This window comes from Hemiscyllium ocellatum, chromosome 13 (genome assembly GCF_020745735.1).
Source record: "Hemiscyllium ocellatum isolate sHemOce1 chromosome 13, sHemOce1.pat.X.cur, whole genome shotgun sequence".
In the NCBI taxonomy this organism is placed as follows: domain Eukaryota; kingdom Metazoa; phylum Chordata; class Chondrichthyes; order Orectolobiformes; family Hemiscylliidae; genus Hemiscyllium; species Hemiscyllium ocellatum.
The window spans coordinates 23,744,093-23,764,379 of NC_083413.1; the positions used below are offsets into that span (position 1 = coordinate 23,744,093).

General features: G+C 41.6%; 1 protein-coding gene across 8 annotated transcripts in view; it reads left to right on the plus strand.

Annotated features, from left to right (window-relative positions):
• LOC132821811 (traf2 and NCK-interacting protein kinase-like) overlaps nucleotides 1–20,287 on the plus strand; it is a 240,745-nt gene that overhangs the window by 210,595 nt on the left and 9,863 nt on the right. For 7 of the 8 annotated variants that reach the window (XM_060834625.1, XM_060834630.1, XM_060834629.1 and 4 more), the window contains 7 exons: nucleotides 5,577–5,776; nucleotides 7,533–7,662; nucleotides 11,836–12,003; nucleotides 16,880–16,982; nucleotides 18,392–18,562; nucleotides 19,584–19,727; nucleotides 20,031–20,165. In XM_060834625.1, the coding sequence (XP_060690608.1) occupies nucleotides 5,577–5,776; nucleotides 7,533–7,662; nucleotides 11,836–12,003; nucleotides 16,880–16,982; nucleotides 18,392–18,562; nucleotides 19,584–19,727; nucleotides 20,031–20,165 (1,051 nt within the window). The remainder of the gene's footprint in view (nucleotides 1–5,576; nucleotides 5,777–7,532; nucleotides 7,663–11,835; nucleotides 12,004–16,879; nucleotides 16,983–18,391; nucleotides 18,563–19,583; nucleotides 19,728–20,030; nucleotides 20,166–20,287) is intronic. The other variant, XM_060834628.1, reaches the window with a different exon arrangement.

Here is a 20,287-nt window from a genome sequence, read left to right on the forward strand (position 1 = left end):
CTTTCTTGAAAGGTATTACTAAATCTACTGCCATTGCCTCTTCAGGCTGTGTTTTCCAGAATGTAATAAATAAGCATCTCCCATGCTCTTTAATCCTTTTGCTGAACTTTTGAAATGGCTCAGATTGTTGGGCTATACGATAATCATTTCCATATTCTCTTACTGTTCTCTGCTGAATTCCACACTATTCATCACCCCAACCTGGACAACTAATGAGCAATCGAAGGATAACTGAGATTCACAGAATAACCCTCTCTGAGTTTCTTTTGGTTTTCTTTTGCCAAGTCGTGTGGTAGTTATTTTTTTTCTTTCTCCCTGAACCCTCTCCGCATGCTGACCCCTCGGTCACTAATGTAGGGAGAAATGGTAAGACTAACGCTTTGCAAATGCTAGCTTCTGAACATCTGCATGTATTGCGTGTGAGGCACAGTGGCCTACTCTGACCTAACAGGCTATGTGTGTTTTAACCTTTGATGCTTCAGGTGCTTTTGTGTTGCTGAAACTGTGCATGAATTCCACCCCCACAACTGCCTGCTCTTCATGCAATTGTTCAAAGGCTGAACACAACTTAAAGGTGCTGCTCAGTTGACCAATTTTCACTTCAGGCCTCCTCAGTGTTCCAGTGGTTTGGTGTTGTGTGAATTGTAATGTGTTGACATGCTGGATGTGGTTGTGTTTGTGGTGTTTGCTGTGGAAGACGATCTACTCACCTTTGCTGTGTTTTTGTATCAAGCTTTGCAAAGTGACTTGAGTTTGAAACTCTTTGGGACAATGCTGAAGGTTTTCACTGAATTTGAAGTGAATCAGACCAACAAAATAGAATTTCAATTCCTGCATGTTAGTCTGGAACGATGCCTTCATTTAGCAACTTTAAGGTAGCAAAACACTCTAATGGTTTTCACAAGAACATTATCAAATATAATGTGATGGCAAACCACTTAACGGATTGGTTAAATCTTGGTTAAAAAGCTCATTGTTCGAGAAAATCTTAAGGAGAATCGAGGTAGTGACATGAAGAGGTTTAACAGAGAATGAATAAAGAGAAATAATGGATGTTAATAGTAAGTGATAATGGCAGAGAGATAATCTACAAAGAGCAACCCCATGTAAACTGAAAACACAATGAGGGAGGAGGCTGCTAGGGGAGGAAAGGGTGATCATTATGGAGTGCAGATTTTGTGGATTATTGTTTTGTAACTCAATGTCAAGCCTTGAAGGTTGTAATATGTCTTAGTGGAAAACGAAGTCTGTTCTTCCAGCTTACATTGAACTTCACTGGAGCACTGTAGCAACCCTGGGACAGAAATGTTAGCAAGAATATTATTGCACTTTTAAAAACAGGAGTAAAGTCTAGTGCCACAATGAGCTCTGAAAACATCAGCTAGGGGAGAGGTCAGCAGTAACTGCCTGTGAATGGGGGTTATGCCAATGATATCAATCTGAGTAGTATGCACAATGGGTTTTGATCCTATTCTAAATGAAGGGTTGTGTAACTCATTCCAATATTCACCAGTTATTCTAACGTGTATAATCAGTGTGACTGCATGAAGTCTGAGTAATACAGACAAAATTTGTAATTTTTAAAAATATATATTTCTGCAGCAGCTCTCAAACTGTCCCAATATACCTCACAGCCAATGGGAGTACCTCTTAAAACATTGTCAATGTTTGTAACGTGGCAGCTAACTTGTGCACAGCAGGATATGACAAAGAACAATGTGAAAGTGACAAAATCATCTCTTTTAATAATGTTCGTCAAGGTGTTAATCTTCAATAGCTTATGAGGAAGTATGTCTTCATTACACAAACTGTATGTGACCCAAGAGAGCAAAGAAAGCTTTGACTATTATGGTAATGAAAAGATTGCTCCTCAATACTGATTCAAGAAATGGCAATCCATATTATACCCCATTGCTGAACTTGTCTCAAGAGTTCTTATAATTAACCTATCCCTCCCCCGGAGGGGTTCTAACCACTGATGTGGTTAGATTAGTGAAAATTAATCAGAATAGGCAGGAATGTTATTGACAACAATTTGAGTATAGTTTCTCTTTTTTGAATTCTACTCCTATCCCACACTGTATCATTTAGCTAGAATGAAACATCGATAATTCAAACATTGCATGTGGGTGTCACTGCCTGGGCCAGCGCTGATTACTCATCTCTAGTTGCCCTTGAGAAGGAGGTGGTGAGCTACCTTCTTGAACCACTGCAGTGCACTGCTGTAGATAGATCCAAAATATCATTAGTGCAGCAATTCAAGGATTTTGACCAAACTACACTTAAAGAACGGCAATATATTTCCAAGTGAAGATGGTGAATGGCTTGGAAGGGAACACACAAACAGTGATATTTATATGTGTCTACTGCCCTTGTCTATCAAGGTGAAAGTGGTCATGGGTTTGGAAGATACTATCTAAGGAACCTTGGTGAATTTCTGCAGCGCATCTTGTACATGGTACACATTGCTGCTATTGGACATCAGTAGTGGAGAGAGTGGATATGGTGCTAATCAAGCAGCTTTGTGATGTATCATTATCAAGCTTTTGAGTGTTGTTGGAGCTGTGCTGATGCATATTCCATCACATTCCTGATTTGTGCCTTCTGATGGTGGACAGGCTTTGTAGAGTCAGGAGGTGAGTTACTCGATGCACATTTCTTAGCCTCCAATCTCAACTTTGAATTTACTTAGTGACCCAGCCTCTATAACACAGAGCAGCAAAGAATTTCACTGATACACTAACCTCTGGGAGAAATTTCTTCTCATCTCTGTTTTAAATGGACCTTACTCTCATGCGTTACTCTAAAATTATGTCCTCTGCTCCTACACGCTCCCAGAAAGAGAAACAGCCTCTCTGCATCTACCCTGTCCAGCCCCCTAAGAATGTTGCATATTTTAATAAGGTCACCTTCTTCCAAATTCCAGTGAGCACAAGCCTATCCTACTAAACCTTTCCTCATAAGACAATCCCTCCACATCTGGGGTCAGCTCAATGAACCTTCTCTGAGCTGCTACAATTCCAATGTATATGTATTTAGGTATGGGAACCAAAACTGTTCATGGTATTCCAGGTGTAGCCTGACTAGTGTCTTGTTTCGTTTCAGCAAGACCTCCCTATTTCTGTGCTCCATTTCTTTTGAAATAAAAGCCAATTGTCCATTTAAATCTCCTATAACCTTGAAAATTAATACTAGCTTTCTGTGATTCATGAATAGGACTCCCAAATCCTACTGTACTACAGCTTTCTGCAGTCTTTCTCCAATTAAATAATATTTAGCTCCTCTATTCTTTCTTCCACACTGCATAATCTCAAATTTTCTCATGTTATACTCTGTCTGCCAAGTTATTTTGACCACTTGTTTCACCTATCTATATCCTTCTACAGCCTATTTGATTCATCCTCGGCAGTTACATTCCCATCTATCTTTGTGTTATCATTAAACTTTACTGTAGTACATTCACTTTCCTAATCCATGTTATTATCATCACAGCACTGATCCCTGAGCCATTGCAGTAGTTACAAGTTGGTATCCTGAAAATGCCCCCACCCTCTGTCTTTTATTAGTTAACCAATCCATTTCTGCTAATATTTTACCTCCTAAGACTCTTATCATGCAGCCTAATATGTGGTAACTTACCAAATACTTTCTGAATATCCAAAATGTAGTACATTTGCTGGTCCCCTTTATATATTCTGCTTGTTATCTCCTCAAAGAATTCAACTAAATTTGTCAGACATGATTTTTCCCTTCGTGAAATAATGCTGACTCTACTTGACCATATGATATATTTCTAAAAGCTCTGATGTTGTATCCTTTATAGATTGTAACATTTTCCCAATGAGAAATGTTAAGCTAATCGACCTACAGTTACACATTTTTGTTATCCTTTCCTTTCCAATGACTTGACCTACACAACCTTCTGTGGCAATAAGTTCCACAGATTAACCACTCTTTGGTTGAAGAAATTCTTCCTCATCTCAGTTCTAAAGGGTTGGCCCTTCATTCTGAGGCTGTGCCTTCAGGTCCTAGTCCCTCCTATCAGTGGAAACATCTTCTCCATGTCCACTGTACCCAGGCCTCTCAGTATTGCCTTTCAAAAATTCACATAGCCCTAAATGTTTCATTCCCAATTTTGATCTTTTCGTAACCATGTCAACATGGTGGCTATAAAATCACATCCATTAACCTGTACTTCTGCCACTAATTCATTAATTTTGTTTTGAATACTATATACATTTAAGTGAAGAGCCATTACTTTTGCCTTTTTACAATGTTTTCTCCCTTTGAACCCATGCACTGCTGTTTTTCTATGCTTGCATACTGTTCCATACTGAGTATAATTATTCAAATAGTTACCCTGTAATGCAGCCATATTCTGTTGCTTTGTAAGCCTGTTGGTCCCCTCCATAAAGATGCAGGATGCCCTATGTAATCAAATAGCTGGTCCTCACATATGAACATATTGGGTCCTTAGATAAGACGATGGACATCAGCCCCTGAGGAGTCACATCCTGCTGGTGATCAACAACTTTGTCAAGTCTCCTCAATGTCCCATGGAGTCAACCTTAGCAAAGGAAAAGAGGAAATGTTTGCTGGGTATTAGGTGCAGAGATTTGGGACATGCTGGTACTTGGTACACTTCTACTTTATATCAAAAGGTTGTAGCTCTGAATGGATTGTGGTTATTTACACTGGTGGCAGATTGTACTTATGTTATGGGACCATATTTCCAAGAATTTTGGGAAAGTAGAGCAAACAAATAGCACAGTCCTAATATCTTTCAACACATTCAGAAGCAACTTTCCTATCTTTGGTTGTGATTGCTATCTTTAGTGTGGACTCCTTTGAATTAAGAGAGCACTGAGTTCCATCACTATCAAAGGAAAGGAGCGGAAAGAAAATGTACCTTGCGAGTAACTGGTTACCTAAAAGAGGTTATTTGCATGGGGCCCTCTTTTAACCTCATTGAAGTTGCAGGACCTGGAATTTTGCACAGATTCAAACACAAAAGCTCTGTGTTGCCCTCATGTCCTCGGTCTTCTAACATCTGCCTTCCAACCCTTGTGTGGGTGATTGACTGGCCCAAATAACCGTTGTGATCATTAACATCCCTTCCTTCCCTAAGATAATGGTGATTGATTTCTGTCATCTTTCATAACCCCATGCTATTGTATCTTCCCATACACATGCTGTTCAAGATTGAAATAACAGAGCACCATTGACAGACTATAATGCCTCCGTGGAAATATTTCCAAAACAAAACTAACTAAAATATTAGTTAGTCTTGGAAATTAGACAAACTGTTGAGAAAATCTGAAGGAAAACTCGCTGCTTTCTGACAACTTTGACACAGAACATTTCTTTCGTCCTAATGACCCATTCAAATTCACTCCCTGATGTCTTGCTTTGAGCCTTTTCTGAAGAAAAGCCTTTGATTGCCAAAACCTCTCCATCTTTGAATGCCAAAGCTTTGCTTTTTCGCGTTTTGTTTCTTGTGAATACTGATTGAAATTTTAATTTCCCAGCTTTTGATAAGTTTATTTAATCAATATTTTTGTTACTTATTTTCTTAGGACTTGACAGCTTTGGCCAAAGAATTGCGGGAGCTTCGTAATGAAGAGTCATCGCGACCTCCAATTAAAGTCACTGACTATTCGTCGTCTAGTGAAGAATTGGAAAGCAGTGAGGATGAGGAAGAGGAGGAGGAGGAAGAAGATGCAGAAAATGAGGCACAGGATGGGACAGTCCCAGTCAGTGATATTCCAAGGATAATGTAAGGGAAGTCTTAAATACCAGTTACCCCACACAGAGCATACCATCATTCAGTTAAGTAAATAAGCATGGAATGAGAAACTAATTTCAGCATTGATAACGATGAAATTAGGTTTTGACCTTAAAAAAAAGTAACTGGTTCAACAATATCACTTAGAGAAAGGAATTTGTGATCCTTTCCCAGAAAGGGCCTATGTGTGAGTGTAAGCTCCAAGCAATGGGATTGACTCTTCATTAAAATGGCCTTGCAAGTCACTCACTTGTCAAAAAAGCAGGTCAACATCATCTCCACAAGAGCAATAAGATATAGGAACTTGATTAGCAATGGCCAAAACTGAAGGATTATTACAAAAATTGTTTGGAAGTGCAGCACAATTAATTCTGAGACTTGGAGCAGTGAGGAAGACCCAACAAAAAGGTAATAATTGGGTAAAATGGAACATGTGATCACTGTTGAAGTGATTGCATGTATGAGATCAAGAACTGAACCTTGGATAGGAGCATCAAAAATATATGGCCTGAAAGGACACCATTTGGCCCATTTTCTCTGTGCTGCTGAAGAACTATCCTTCCCAGAGCCATTTCTAGTTCTTGTCCTAGGGATCATCAGGTTAGACCAGCTTGAGTACATGTCCAGAATTTGTTTAATTTTGCAATATTATGTTTCTATCTCCACCACCTTTTCAGACAGTGACCCTCTGGGTGGAAGAAATTCTCCCCAACCCACTGCAAATTACTTTAAAATGTTTTACCTTGGTATTGATGTCTGTATTCAGAAATGAGTCCTTTGTAGCCATTCTATCTGGACCCCTCTGAATTTTATACATTTCAATAAATATCCCCTGAGCCGCTTGTATTGCGAAGAAACATCCAAACTTTCCTCATCATTAAAATTTACAATTTCTAGCAACATCCCCATATATCTCCTCAGATTGTCTCCAGCATGATTACATTCTTCCTATAATTTGATTAGAATGTTATCACAGTTCTCACAGTCCCCATTCAGTGAATCTGCCCACAATCTACCAGTGTTTCAACATTTTAACAGCATGTTACATTTGTGAGCATGGCTTTTGTTTGTTAACTTGTTGATTACTGGTTTATGAGCAAAGCCCATGATTGCATAAACTGTATTAAAGCTTCAAATTACAACGAGTCAGCTGTGATTCAGTGGGGATTGTGGATTACAGTTTCACTGCAGAGACCTGAGCATTAAATCCACTTATAGTGCAGGACTATGTTTTCAGAAGTACTGCCTTTGAACTGCAAATTTTAAGCAAGACCCAATCTATCCCTTCAGATAGATGTAAAAGATCCCATGGCACTATTTGAGAGAAGAATCTGGAAATTCCTCCATGGTTCTGGTCAGCATTTATCTCCTAAGCATATCACAAAAATCTCTAACATTGCTGTTTATAGGGTCTTGCTGTATACACATTGATTATTATGGTTTCAACATTACAACAAGGCAATACCTCAGGAGTAACACAGCTGCTACAGACTGCTTGGAAAGGTTATGAAAAGTGCTATTGAAATTTCAGGTTTTTTTGTCTTTTATTTTTATTCTTTTTCTCTCCTGCCTTCATTTTACTTTCCTCTTTTTTTCTCTCCCTTCCTGTGTTTCTCTGTTTCCTTTCCTCTCTTCTTTCCTTTCTCACTCCCTTTGTTCTTTGTCACTGGCGGAAGTTAGGGTCCACAGCTCTGGGATATTTTGCAAATAAACTGCCTAGTCTTGAGTCTGGGTCCTTACCTTGCAGGCCGTCCTCTGCACCAGCTAGCAGCGAGCAGTACAATGAGAGCTACGGCCTGGTGGGCATGCAAGAGGGAGCTCTGCCATCTGACCTTTACAACAATGCTTCAGGAGATGGGACCCTGATTATCCGGGAGGTAGGTGTTGGGGTTGTGTGAAAAGATAATTAAACCAAATAACTTTGTAATTACAGCTCTGGAAGGAACGAACCCAACTTTCATTTATTCACCTGCATAATTTCAAAAGAAATTAAATTGAGCAAGGCAATGTGGTCATTAGTGAAGATCACCTGCAGGTAACGGAGTCAGAGAGAGGGGTTTGAGGACCAGTGAGAAGGAGATGAATAGAAAGGCATTGAATTTAAGAAAGAAACAGGTGGAGTAAATAAAATATAAATATTGAAGGAGATGGAAAGAAAGATCAAAGGCAAGAACTGCTGCTGCTCATTGCAATATCCTGAATACATCCATTCTCAATGGCAGTTGGGGTGGAACTATCATTGTCTTATCCATGGAATATCCTATTGATAGGAGGCTGTAGCTGAAAACGTGTTGCTGGTTAAAGTGCAGCAGGTCAGGCAGCATCCAAGGAACAGGAAATTCGACGTTTCGGGCACAAGCCCTTCATCAGGAATGATCTCCAGCATCTGCAGACCTCACTTTTTACTCGATAGGAGGCTGTAACCTTTTTTTGGCAATGGGCAAAAGATGATCTTACTAGCTGGATGTGGTGGAGTAGTTGTGGAGCTCCCAGTATGGTTCCATACATTCACTGCATTGATTCTGCCAACTATTATAGGGCTTCTTCATGGCAAGAGCTTCTCTGATGTTATTTTAGTCTTGAAATGTAATGACGTAAGTTGCAACCTGTCACTGGCTCAGGCAAGTGGAGTGCCAACCAAGGAATCAGAGAGTACACAATGCAGGAAGAAGATATTCGTGCCTGTGTCAGCTTTGTTAAGGAGTTGCCAAGTTAATCCCACCCCTCTTTCCTTTCACTATAGCATGCAAACCTTCCCCTGTGAGTATTTGTCCAATGCACTTTTGAAAATTCCGATAGATTTTGTTTCAGTCTAGCCCTGTTTAGCAGCACGTTCCAGATCACAACTTGCAGAGTTATCGAAAAAACAATTCTCCTCACCTGCCTTCTGGTTTGTTTGATACATGGATTATAATCTGTACCTTCTGGTTACTGATCTAACTGGCATTGGGTAGTTTCTCTCCATTTATTCTGTCAAACTCTTTGTGATTCTGAACTGCTCAGTCAAGTCCAAAGATTGTTGATGGAAGTAAGCTCCTTTCCTGTCAAGTGTTGAAGGTGAAAGACTAAGTATGTGCCTCTCCAATCCATTGCTGGTTCCATCCCACAACACTGGGCTCTCTCAAATTGCTCAAGTTGTGCCTTGTTGGCCGATAGTAAAAAGTTGAGGTATGATGTAGAAACATAGCTTCTAAATTTAACTTCAACTAAACGCATGGTGTAAAACTCTCAAATGTTCTTCATCTTCAATGATTATCACACCCACAGACAAGCCTGGCCTTGATACTTGGCACTAAAGCTGTCAGGTAACATGACCACTGCTGAGCAAGATAACTTTAATCAATCTTTCCTTTGTTTCTGTTCCTCCTGTTTTCCCTTCTTTCCTGCAATTAATTCAAATAAACTTTATCAAAGGTCTTGTCTTGACCAATTTTGTATGTTGACTAGGCTGGAATTTGACTATCAGTTTCAAGAAGTAGGAAGATTTTTAATTATCCATTCTTGGGATACAGAGTGGTAGTAAGGCTGGAATTTACATCTGCATCCTTAATTGCCCTGGAAGGAGGGGTGTTGAGCTGCCTCCTTAAACTGCTGCCGTTAGGAAGGGAGTTCAAGGATTTTGACACTGAAGGAACTGCAAGTCTGGGTGGTGCATGACTTGGAGGTGAATGTGGAGGTTTTGGTGCAGGTGTGAGGGAGGTGATCAGCAAGTAGGCTTGAGGGCCAACCCTCATCCCAGGTTGTATCTGCACCCCGAGGATAGGTTTCCCTTTCTTGGTGGCCTGGCTGCTGAGTAGATTAAAGAAGTTGCAGAGGGGGCAGCTTCATCATAGATGGTCTGTTGCCCTTTCTTCCCTGGGAATGCATCTTGCTGCTTCTTCCATGTTAGAAGGTCTCCTTGACGTCCAGAGCTCACCCATCATCCTCAATTGGACAGTAAGCCCAGACTCTCATTGGTCAGTTCATGGAAAATTGCTGCCATGTTACTGTTCACCAACTAATGCAGCTTTGTGACCTCTTATCACTTTGATCCTTCCATTTTGAATCAAAGGGTAAAATCCGGCACTTGGACCTTTCTTTTCCCCTAATGTTTGATTGTCCCTACACCTGGAACTTGGCTCAATCCTGTCAGAAGCTGCCATTTTATCAGCATTCAACCTTTAATGGACAAGATCAGGCCATTGACACTGCACCACAATATAAGGGCAAGAACAATGGAATTGAATACTCAAACTTCAAGCCAATGTCCTTCCCTACGCAGTCATAAAAACACCTGGGAGAAACAAAAAAAAAGATAACTCTGTGACCAAAGATGGAAAAATGTTGCCGGGGTTTGTCCTCTGACCACTGTCTCTCCCCAATTCCCTCTCCTCATCTGCTCAAGCAATCAAGAAGATGTCATGTTCTCTATGAAGCCAACTTGCCTTTTTAATGGTGTGATCTCCGCCCAGGTCAGGAGCTGGTCTGGACCCCTCCTGGAGAGAGTTATCACCCAACATACCAACTATATTCCTGAAGCATCATTACCTTCAGAGAAAAGAAACTGCCCAAAATATTGACCATTCAAACTTTTAGTTATTTTAAACTCCTGTCCCCAGTTCCTGTCCAATAGCTAAATGTTAGTGATGCTATCATGCTATTGAATTATTTACTTTTTGACATCTGTCATGTCACAACAGAGTCGACACTTCTTTGAGGAAGTAGACTAAAGTTCTTGCCTATCCAGTTGGCTTTGGAGTTACACCACCTGATCCATTTAGTTCTGTCTCAAATCATAGAATCCCTATAATGTGGCCCAATAAATCCACACCGACCTTCTTAAGAGTATCCCACCCAGACCCATTCCCCTACATTTCCCCTGACTAATGCACCTAACCCACACATCTCTGAACACTGTGGGCAATTTCTCATGGCCAGTTCACCTAACCTGCACATCTTTGGACAGTGGGAGGAAACCGGAGCACCCAGAGGAAACCCACACAGACGTGGCGAGAAGGTGCAAAGTCCACACAGTCGCCCAAGGCTGAACTTGACCCTAGGTCCCTGGCACTGTGAGGCAGCAGTGCTAACCATTGACTCACTGTGCTAACCTAAATCATAGCTATGCACTAAATTTTGATCTCTCTGTTGTCTGGGGACTAACAATTCTCCAGGCATTGGAAGATAAATCTTCCAGAGAACTCAGGAAAAAAATTACAGGGACTATTAAAAAAATCTTTTTTTTTGTCTTAGTGCTATGAATGTTTGATTGACAGCTGAGAACAAGCCAATTGGCTAATGGAACATCATGAAAGGAAGCATGTTGCATGACCACTGGTGGGAGCATGAAACCTCCAGGAGTTGAAGGGCCCATTGTAGCTCAATTGCCTTTGAGTCAGAAAAGTTTTGGTTCAAACCCCACTCCTTCGCCCTAAAATCCAGGCTGAGTCTCCTAACGCAGTATTGAAGGAGTGCTGTACTGTCAGAGGTACTCTCTTTCAAACGTGATGTTAAACCAGAATGCTGTCTGCCATCTCAGGTGGACCCAAGCAATTCCACAATCATTATTTTGAAGAAGAGCAGAGGAAGTTGTCCCCTGGTATCCAGGCCATTCTATATCCCACAACCAATATCACAAAAACAAAAGGATTACCTCCTCAAAATCAGGTTTCTGTTTGTGGGAACTTGCTTTGTAAAAGTGGCTGCTGCATTTCCGATATTATAATGGTTGCCACATTTGCAATAGAAAAATCATTGGCTGTAACGCTCTCTTCGATGTCCTGTGTCTGTGAAAGCCACTTGTGGAAGTGCATTTTCTCTCTCTCATCTGGTGAAGTTGGCAGCCCTGGTATTGTCCCAGCCTGTTACATGTTTTCCTCACCTCCATCTTCCCTTGCTTCGCTAGATTGGGGATGGTGCTGTGGTAGGGAGGGGATGGTGCCATTTATGAGGCTGGCTGATGTGGGTGTCAGTAGCTAGCAGTTTGTGCTTCACCTGTCTGTGTCTGTCTATCCATCTGTCCTGTCTATCTATCCATCTATCTATCTATCTGTCTCTCTGTGTCTCTGCAGAATTCTGGTGACAAAAAGTGGACTGGCCATGTTGACAGTAACGGCTTTGCCAGCCACACCAATCTGCCCGATCTGGTGCAGCAAAGCCAGTCTCCTGCCACTACACCAACCGAGGCAATTGGGCGAACCACATCTCAACTCGCTCAGGAAAAGGACTCAGCAGCTGGGGTAGGTGGTGGTGGTGGTGAGGTGGGTGTGGGGTACAATATAACGGGGAGGAGTGTATCCTCTCACTCAAGTTGCCACTTCTATACAAAGAACTCAGCTGAAGAGCTTAAAAACCCAGCAATGGGATTAATTGGACAGCTGTTTGAAAGAGCATGGAGCACAATGGGCCAATGGCCCTGTTTCCTGCAACACTCCCTTGCTTCCCTTGGGTGGGTCTGCAATAATTGTTCTGTGACTAGTCCTTGACTAAACCACAGAGACCTCCACTTGACATTGACTTCTTACCAAAAATGCATGTTTTTTCTTTTAAGTTGCCACCCCATCACCTCTCCTGCCTCTAAGCTGCTCCCACTCACTGCCAGATAGTTGCCTAGTTTCTAACTTATTGTGGTGCCAGGCTCCCAAAGAGTTGGTAGAAGCTGTTCAGCAGATTCTGACTTTGGGTTTGTATTTTGGAGTCACAGCTTTGAATGTAGTCAGCATTATACCAACTGGTATCTAGTAACATCCTGGCACATTCTTTAGCTCTTACATGACAGATTATGGGAAATCAGTAGCCTAAGGCAGGTAATATCTTTCATCCTTCCTGCAGTTTAAGAACGGTAATCCATTGCTAATTGAGGTTGGATCAAGATTGAGGTACTGCACTTGTTAATAACCACAAAGATTTGGGACCAAAGGAAAGTGTAGAATGTTCAAGATTTTGTTCAAGATTTATGTTGATGTTATTTAACCACCAAACCTTCCCCAGTAACGGAGCTGGTAAGTGGGTGGCATTCAGGACTGAGCCATACAGAATGTTACATTCTCCATGAAGATGAATCCCTTTTACTAAAAAAAAATGACCGGTTGCGAGCTGAATGAATGACATAAGGTTTTACTGTAACAAAGGAAGTATCATTGACTAAAGTCTATTTTCACTTTGGTGGCAGTTTTTCTTTGAATTCCATTAGCCCGGTTAGTCAGATGGCTGGTATGCAATGTACAATGATACACAGGTTCAATTTTCACAATAGCTGAGACTACCATGAAGAATTTTCCTTCTCAACATCTTTGCCTCGCCTGAGACATGGTGACACCATCAATCATCTCAGTCTCTAATGAGAGAGCAGCCCTATGGTCCACGGGCACTATTGTGACTTTGCATTGCCTATGCTTTAAACTACTGAAGGAAACCTTTCACTTGTATATTACTACCTATTGCATTTTCTGTTTTGTCAAGCAATTCATAGTTACTGTCAACCTCCAGCATTTTCCTGCATCCCCATTCTACCATACTTTAAGTGACCAACTCTGAGTGTATTCCTCAGTTTTCATAGTTTCTTGAATTCCCCAGTAGCAGTAAGGGCTGTTCTGATGATTTTCCCCTCTGACCATACCAGGTCAAATCACGTGGAACCTTTTAATGGCTACAGTAATGTCATTGACAGAGACCATGCCCCTCTCTGTTCACTGTTTGTCATATTCCTTGCTTATTCAAAAAGCCTGTGATATCAAAAGTACCTTTCTCTGCTCTCTTCCCTGTGGAACATGTGTGCTGACAGGATTGCTAGTTAGCTATTTTTGACACAAATTCTCTTTTATCTTAGAAGTAAATGGGCATTTTACAGCACAATTGTCTTTAGCTTGTTTTTGGTGCTTTGGGAGACTCAGAGTCTCTCTCCCCTTGCAAACTTGGAGACTGCTGCCATTATAGGTGAGTGTAATTACCCTTCGCCATCTTGTTGGTATAACAGTCTGAGCCTCACTTTCTATCCTAATTCCTGCCTGTTGTTAAGAAGATTTCAGAGTGGTTCACAAGATTGCATCCATTTTATCCTAAACGGTAGGTGCAGTTTGAATATATAACAATTGGTTGTAATGAGAATAGCAAGGATCTAGGGTTCAATGCAACACTGAAAATACACAGGGTCTGTGAGTAAGTCTGCCCCCAAACATTCCCAAATCACCTTGATTAATTCACTCATGGAGATGACCAATCTATGTTGCAAGGCGGAAAATGTTTTGGAGCAACTCCTCCAATGACAGGCTGAGCCTTGCTGTGAATGGAGTAACAGTGAACTGTTAGATAAATAAATGGTAATAGAGATGCTGATGGACCCTTTCACTGGGGTGAGGGGTGTGGAAGTGGGCTTTAGCAGAGGCCAAAATCAAGGGCCACATTTGTCTGAGACAAGACATTCTAGTTCCTCGGGTGAAGTGAGCAGAACGGGGCTGGGGGATGGTAAAGAGTCTTGTTTAAAGTTCCATTTTAAGGTTGTGTAAGTCTTGGAGCTCCATACTTGGGAAACGTGTCTTGGATCTCACGGTAATTTTAAATTTAAATGAGCAGTAAAAGAGGTAGAAACTGCCTGGCTATAGTATTCAACGTTGGGAATATGCGATGGAGGTGCATTTACTGCGACTTCACTAGTCATTGGAAGGTGTGTTTAAGGCCATGGGACGTTTCTTGTAGAAGTGTGTGCCATCATTTTGGGGGATAAACCTTTTGTTTTTACTGACTTACGTTCATGTCTTGTGCCAACTTAACTATTCTCATGTCTATGAAATTAATGCATCCCTTGTACATGGTGCTCTTGTTTAATGAAGAGTTGATCATTACTGAGCACAGTGACAAATTCTTCCAAGTCTGTTCCAGTGTGAGTTCACTTGTCAATCTTAATACAGTAGATATTATTGGTGTGTGTTGGCATTACGTAATAAATGAATTAGTGGGAAAGAATACATCTCACCTGAAAACCTACAAAACCACTAAAAATCAAAACCAAGCTCCCAAAACCAAAATCCTGCAACACATCAAAAGATAGTCCTTTAGTGAATCTCAAAAGGACATTTTGACCCTAGTTCAATGTCTATTCTATGTTTTGCAATAAAAGAGATATTGCATTGGCAGATCAAAGCTGATTTAAACCTGCGCCCCCGCACTGAAAGAAGCTGAAAACCAGCATTGCTCCTCATAGTAACCTCTACCAAATAACATAGGTATGTGAACAGTGGGTGACCACATCTTGCTCTCTGTTAGAATCTCTTACACATTGTACATGAACAACTAACACTTGAACAAAGTGCAAAGGGAAGATCACATAAGGGAGGAATGCATGGAAGAAATCGAGGGAGATGTAGAAATAAATTGCCAACAGCTTTGACACTCAGTCAATTTTGGATGAAAAGCATCTTCAAACTCAGTCTGCTCAGGATTTCAGAATGCCTTCACTCTGCTCAACTTTTCTAATTTGAACCTATAATGCAGTCTTTTTCATGCAATACTGAGGGAGCACCACATTGTCAGTGGTTGATAGCTAAGGGAATGCCACATTGTGGAAGATTCAGTACTGAAGGAGTGCTGCCCTGTCAAAGGGTCGATATTGAAGGAATGCTGCACTGTTGAAGCTTTAGTACTGAGACAATGCTGGGGAAGAGTTGGACTATGGGAGTTTCAGTACACCATGGTTGGAGTAGTATCTATTTATCAACCAACAATTGAAACGCCATACACAAGCTGGTCATTTAATTTATTATTTTGGGTGCTTTGCTGTCTGAAAATAATCATGTTTCTGAGGGATGTTATATGGTTTCTATTATCATCCGCAATGCTGGTTTTAAACCTGGACACCAAGTTCTAAATGTAACTTAACAAACTTTGTATGATTCTTTCACCAAGATGTAAGCATCACCAGCAAATGAGCATTTATTGCCCATCCTTAATTGCCTGGAGGGCAGTTAAGAGTCAATCACATGTTTTAAATTCATTCAGGCCACTGAGATCAAGATGTTATGGCTGCTGATAATTTTAAAATTTTCTTTTCATAGGATGTGGATGCTATTGGCTGGACCAGTATTTATCTTCCACTTGTAATTGCTGTTGAGAAGGTAGTGGTGAGCTACCTTCTTCATCTGCATTTGGTGTAGGTAGACCATGGGGGTCTACCTACCCATTAGGGAGGGTGTTCCAGGATTTGACCCAGTGAGACCAAAGGAACTGTGATATATTTCCAAGTCAGGATGGTGTAAAGCTTGAAGGAGAACTTGCTTGGTGGTTTCTCCATGTATCTGCTGCTCTCCATTTGAATGACTGGATGTGTTTCAAGCTGCAGTCAGCCAGTCTAATGATTCCAATTTGGCTAGGTCACTGAACGAGTGGTTCACATTGGACTCTAACAAAACTCCTTCATGGAACAGATGGCAGTAGTTAGGCCCTGAAGTTGGCCTTGCTTTCAGATCCCTTCATGGCCTCACTTGCTCCTTATCTCTCTAACTTCTTTCCTTAAACCTTCAATCCTTTAAGAGTTTAGTGCTTTCTCAATTCTGGTGTCTTCTGCAACCCCAAATTTGATCTCTCCAGAACTGGCAAATGCATCTTCAGTTGCCTGTAGCCTAAACTCTGGAAGCTCCTTCCTAAACCTTTCCACCTCTCTACCAATGTTTCTTCAAAATTGTGACAGTTTGTGGTCATGTTGCAATTGAGAATGTGCTGTATGAAGACCAGAGGCTGCTCATGGGCAATGTTCCCTTTAAGATGAGGGTATACATGACAGCACCTCACTCTTAAAAGGACTGTTCTATTGAGTAAAACAGCTGTGCACAGCAAGCAGAAATTAGAGGGCATATTGCTGTGTCTCCTTTTTGCTGTCTATCTCCTCCTTGAAAACTATCCTTAAATCCTATCTTTTTGATCACCTATCCAAATATCTCCTCATGTTGCTCTGATTGTGATCAGCGCTGTAGTTGGTAATGCTCCTGTGAAATATCTAGTGATAATTTACTCCACTAAAGATATGACATAAAGGTGGGTTTTGTTATTGCTGTAAGCTCCAAGGCATTAGTGCTTCACCAAGATACAATACTTGGAGTGAAACGGTGTATTTCTGTGTTGCAGTATGGCCGGGGCACAGGCACAAAATCATCTTTCACTCCATTTGTGGACCCCAGGGTATTTCAGACATCACCCAGTGGCAGTGAGGAAGAGTCATCAGCAACAGGTAAGTGCCTATTGCAACGGGTAAGGACAGTGTCCACCTCAGGGTCTAATCTTTGCAGAACCATCCATAGATTTGCATTTGCCAGGGCACTGATAAGATGTCAGTCTTGGCTGAGAGATAGCACTCTGAGCTCAGTAAGAATGTCCTGGTCTTAAATCCATTCCCCAAATCATAGGCCTGTCATCTTATTCTATACATGGGATTTGGGAGTATCGATCAAGGCTGTTTATGGCCCATCCCTAGTTATCCTTTTACTGAGTGATGTGCTGGGGTTTCATAAGAAGCTTCAGAGGCAACCATATTTACTGTGCATTAGGAATCACATGTAGACAACACCAGTTGCCTTAAAGGATATTAGTGAACCAGACAGGTTTTCACAATCAATTGTGCCTTCATTACTGAGATGGCTTTCTTAATTGGATTTTTTTATAATTGCATTGAATCTCACTCAATGCAGAATTGGGATTTGAACTGATATCTGCTAAGCATTGGCCTGGGTCTTTGGATTAGTAGTCCAGTGAGTTGGATAGCTCATTTGGCTGAATGGCTGGTTTGCAATGCAGATTGATGCTAATGGCTCAGGTCTGATTCCATACCAGCTAAGGTTACCCACCTTCTTGATCTTGACCCTCACCTGAGGCATGGTGATGCTGAGGTTAAATTCACCACCAAGGATCTGAATTGTTAAAGCAATTGCTTTACAATTCAGTGGCTTTTTAAAAACTTTTTTTCTCAGCAGTACCTGGCAGTCTTCTTGACTGACGTTAGTTGAGCTTGATTTGCTGTAATGATCCTCTCTTTGCTGCCTGCTGGAAATGAGCAATGAGTGGAAAGGAGTCGACAAAGTAACATTTGCAACCCACAAAACAACATGCAGAACACGTCGGCGTTGTTTTTTGGTGGTGGGGGAGGGAGGTGTAGGGTAAGGGGTCTAGCTGTCCACAAGAGAGAAAATAAATCAGTGTCAGGATTCTGTGGATAGCACTTCCAGCTCCGATTTTACAGTGCTGTGAGATTCATTCTTGAGGGCCTGATCCCATGATCCACTGACACCAACAGTGCAATCCAGAGGATGTGCTTCTCTGGCAAGCAATCCATCCATTGGAGAAGGTCCATCCATCCCCCTCAGCTGAAGGTGAAAAATACCATCACATTATTTTCATGAAGGGCAGCAGAGCTCTCCCCAGTACTCAGCCAACAGTTAACTGGCAGTTAGCATCAATAAAGGATGCAATCTAGTCATTACTGCATTGATCTTTGTGGGATCTTGCTGTGCGCAATTTTGCTGCTGCATAACCTACCATGAAACAGAGAATTCGCAGTGGTCAGGGTAGTTCTCTGGTATCATTAGTTATATCTCAGGGTGCCCTTTCCTCCAGTGACTTTAATTGGCTCTTATGTTTTCCCAGCAATGTTCTCCAGTGAGATGCTCCGACAGGAACAGGCAAAGCTGAATGAAGTTCGGAAGATCTCTGTGGTAAATGTCAACCCAACAAACATCCGACCCCATAGTGACACCCCGGAGATTCGGAAATACAAGAAGCGGTTCAACTCGGAAATACTCTGTGCCGCACTCTGGGGTGAGTTGCCTATCATCTCTACTCTTACCCCTGAGAACTCCCTGTTCTCCTCAACAGAATCATTCAAGTGACCATGAGAGGTCTCACATTAATCCCACTCTGCTCTTCACCCACGCTTGTACTTTTATCTGCAGGGGCAGCAGCAGAAGCATCTAGACTGAGATCAGTGCTAGGCTTCAGCCACTGTCCCCTACATACTTGTCACTAGGCTGAACTTGCTGAAACTCCATCACTGCTCATGCTCAGGTTATTATATAGGTCGGAGTGGCATCTGGAGCCTCAGTGTGCAATATGGTCTATCTGGGTCCACTAAATATTAGACTTATACAGAACACAAAGGACGATGGTTGTGGTTGTAGGGGTCAGTCATTTCAGCTCCAGGGCATCTCAGCAGGAGCTCCTCAGGGTAGTGTCTTAGATCCAACCTTCTTCAGTTGCTTCATCAATGACCTTCCTTCCATCATAAGGTGAGAAGTGGGAATACTTGCTGACAATTGTGCAATGTTCTGCACTGTTCATAAAACCTTGGATACTTGGGCACTCCATGTCCAAAGATCTAGACAATATCCAGGATTGCACAGACAAATGGCAAGTAACATTCACAGCAAATAAGAGTCTTGACAATGACTACCTCCAACAAGCAAAACTGTAGCCATCCACCCTTGACATTTAATGATATTTCTGAATTCCCATCCATGTTGGGCTGTGATGCTGTCAGACAGCATCTGATTTCAGTTGAGCAGGAACTGGTGTGACTGCACTTTGAAAGCTTGACTACGCATTCCCATCAGCATAGAGCTGGTTAAATATTTCCCCAAACCATGGTGATCATCTTGATGGAAGTGGTGTGAACAAATAAAAGCAGAATTTGAGGCAATAGGAGCGATAAGAATCTGCTCCAAGTTGGCCATGTTCTTGGTGAGGACGATAAGTTTAGGCATCAGGAAAGATTGCATCTGATTTATTTCTACCGGACACCAATCTCTTCCTAACAGCTATTCTGGTTTTCCTTGTGTTACAGGAGTGAACCTGCTGGTGGGCACAGAAAATGGATTAATGTTACTGGACAGAAGTGGCCAGGGGAAGGTTTATAACCTCATCAATAGGAGGCGCTTCCATCAGATGGATGTTCTGGAGGGTCTCAACATTCTTGTGACGATTTCTGGTAAGGGATCGCTTGGCATATATGCCTGGTCCACGTCAGCCATTAGTGGACACCTTAAAAGTAACTTTCGATAATTCAAGTTTGACAAGTTAATCCAACTGTCTTAAAGTCTTTCTGAGGTTTGGAAAGGAGGAGGCAGAGTAAGCTTTATTCATTATTCAAAAATCATGAAAATGCAGCTTACTGAAAAGGACAGCAGCAAAGATCAGCTGAGATTTAACACGTAACAATTGTGCCAGACAAACTGTGACCTGGTGCTGTGAAAAGAAAAGTTGATTTTGATGCATTCTGTCCCCTCAACAGGTAAGAAGAATAAGTTGAGGGTGTATTACCTGTCTTGGCTGAAGAATAGGATATTACACAATGATCCTGAGGTGGAGAAGAAACAGGGTTGGACCACAGTTGGTGATTTGGAGGGCTGCGTACATTACAAAGTTGGTATGTAACAAATTTATTGTGCATTATTTGATCATCATAGACTTTGCAGATGTTAACCAACGTGGGAAAAGGGTCTGCCACCCTACTCACCCACAGCATGGCCACGGAAGGTGGCCTGCAAA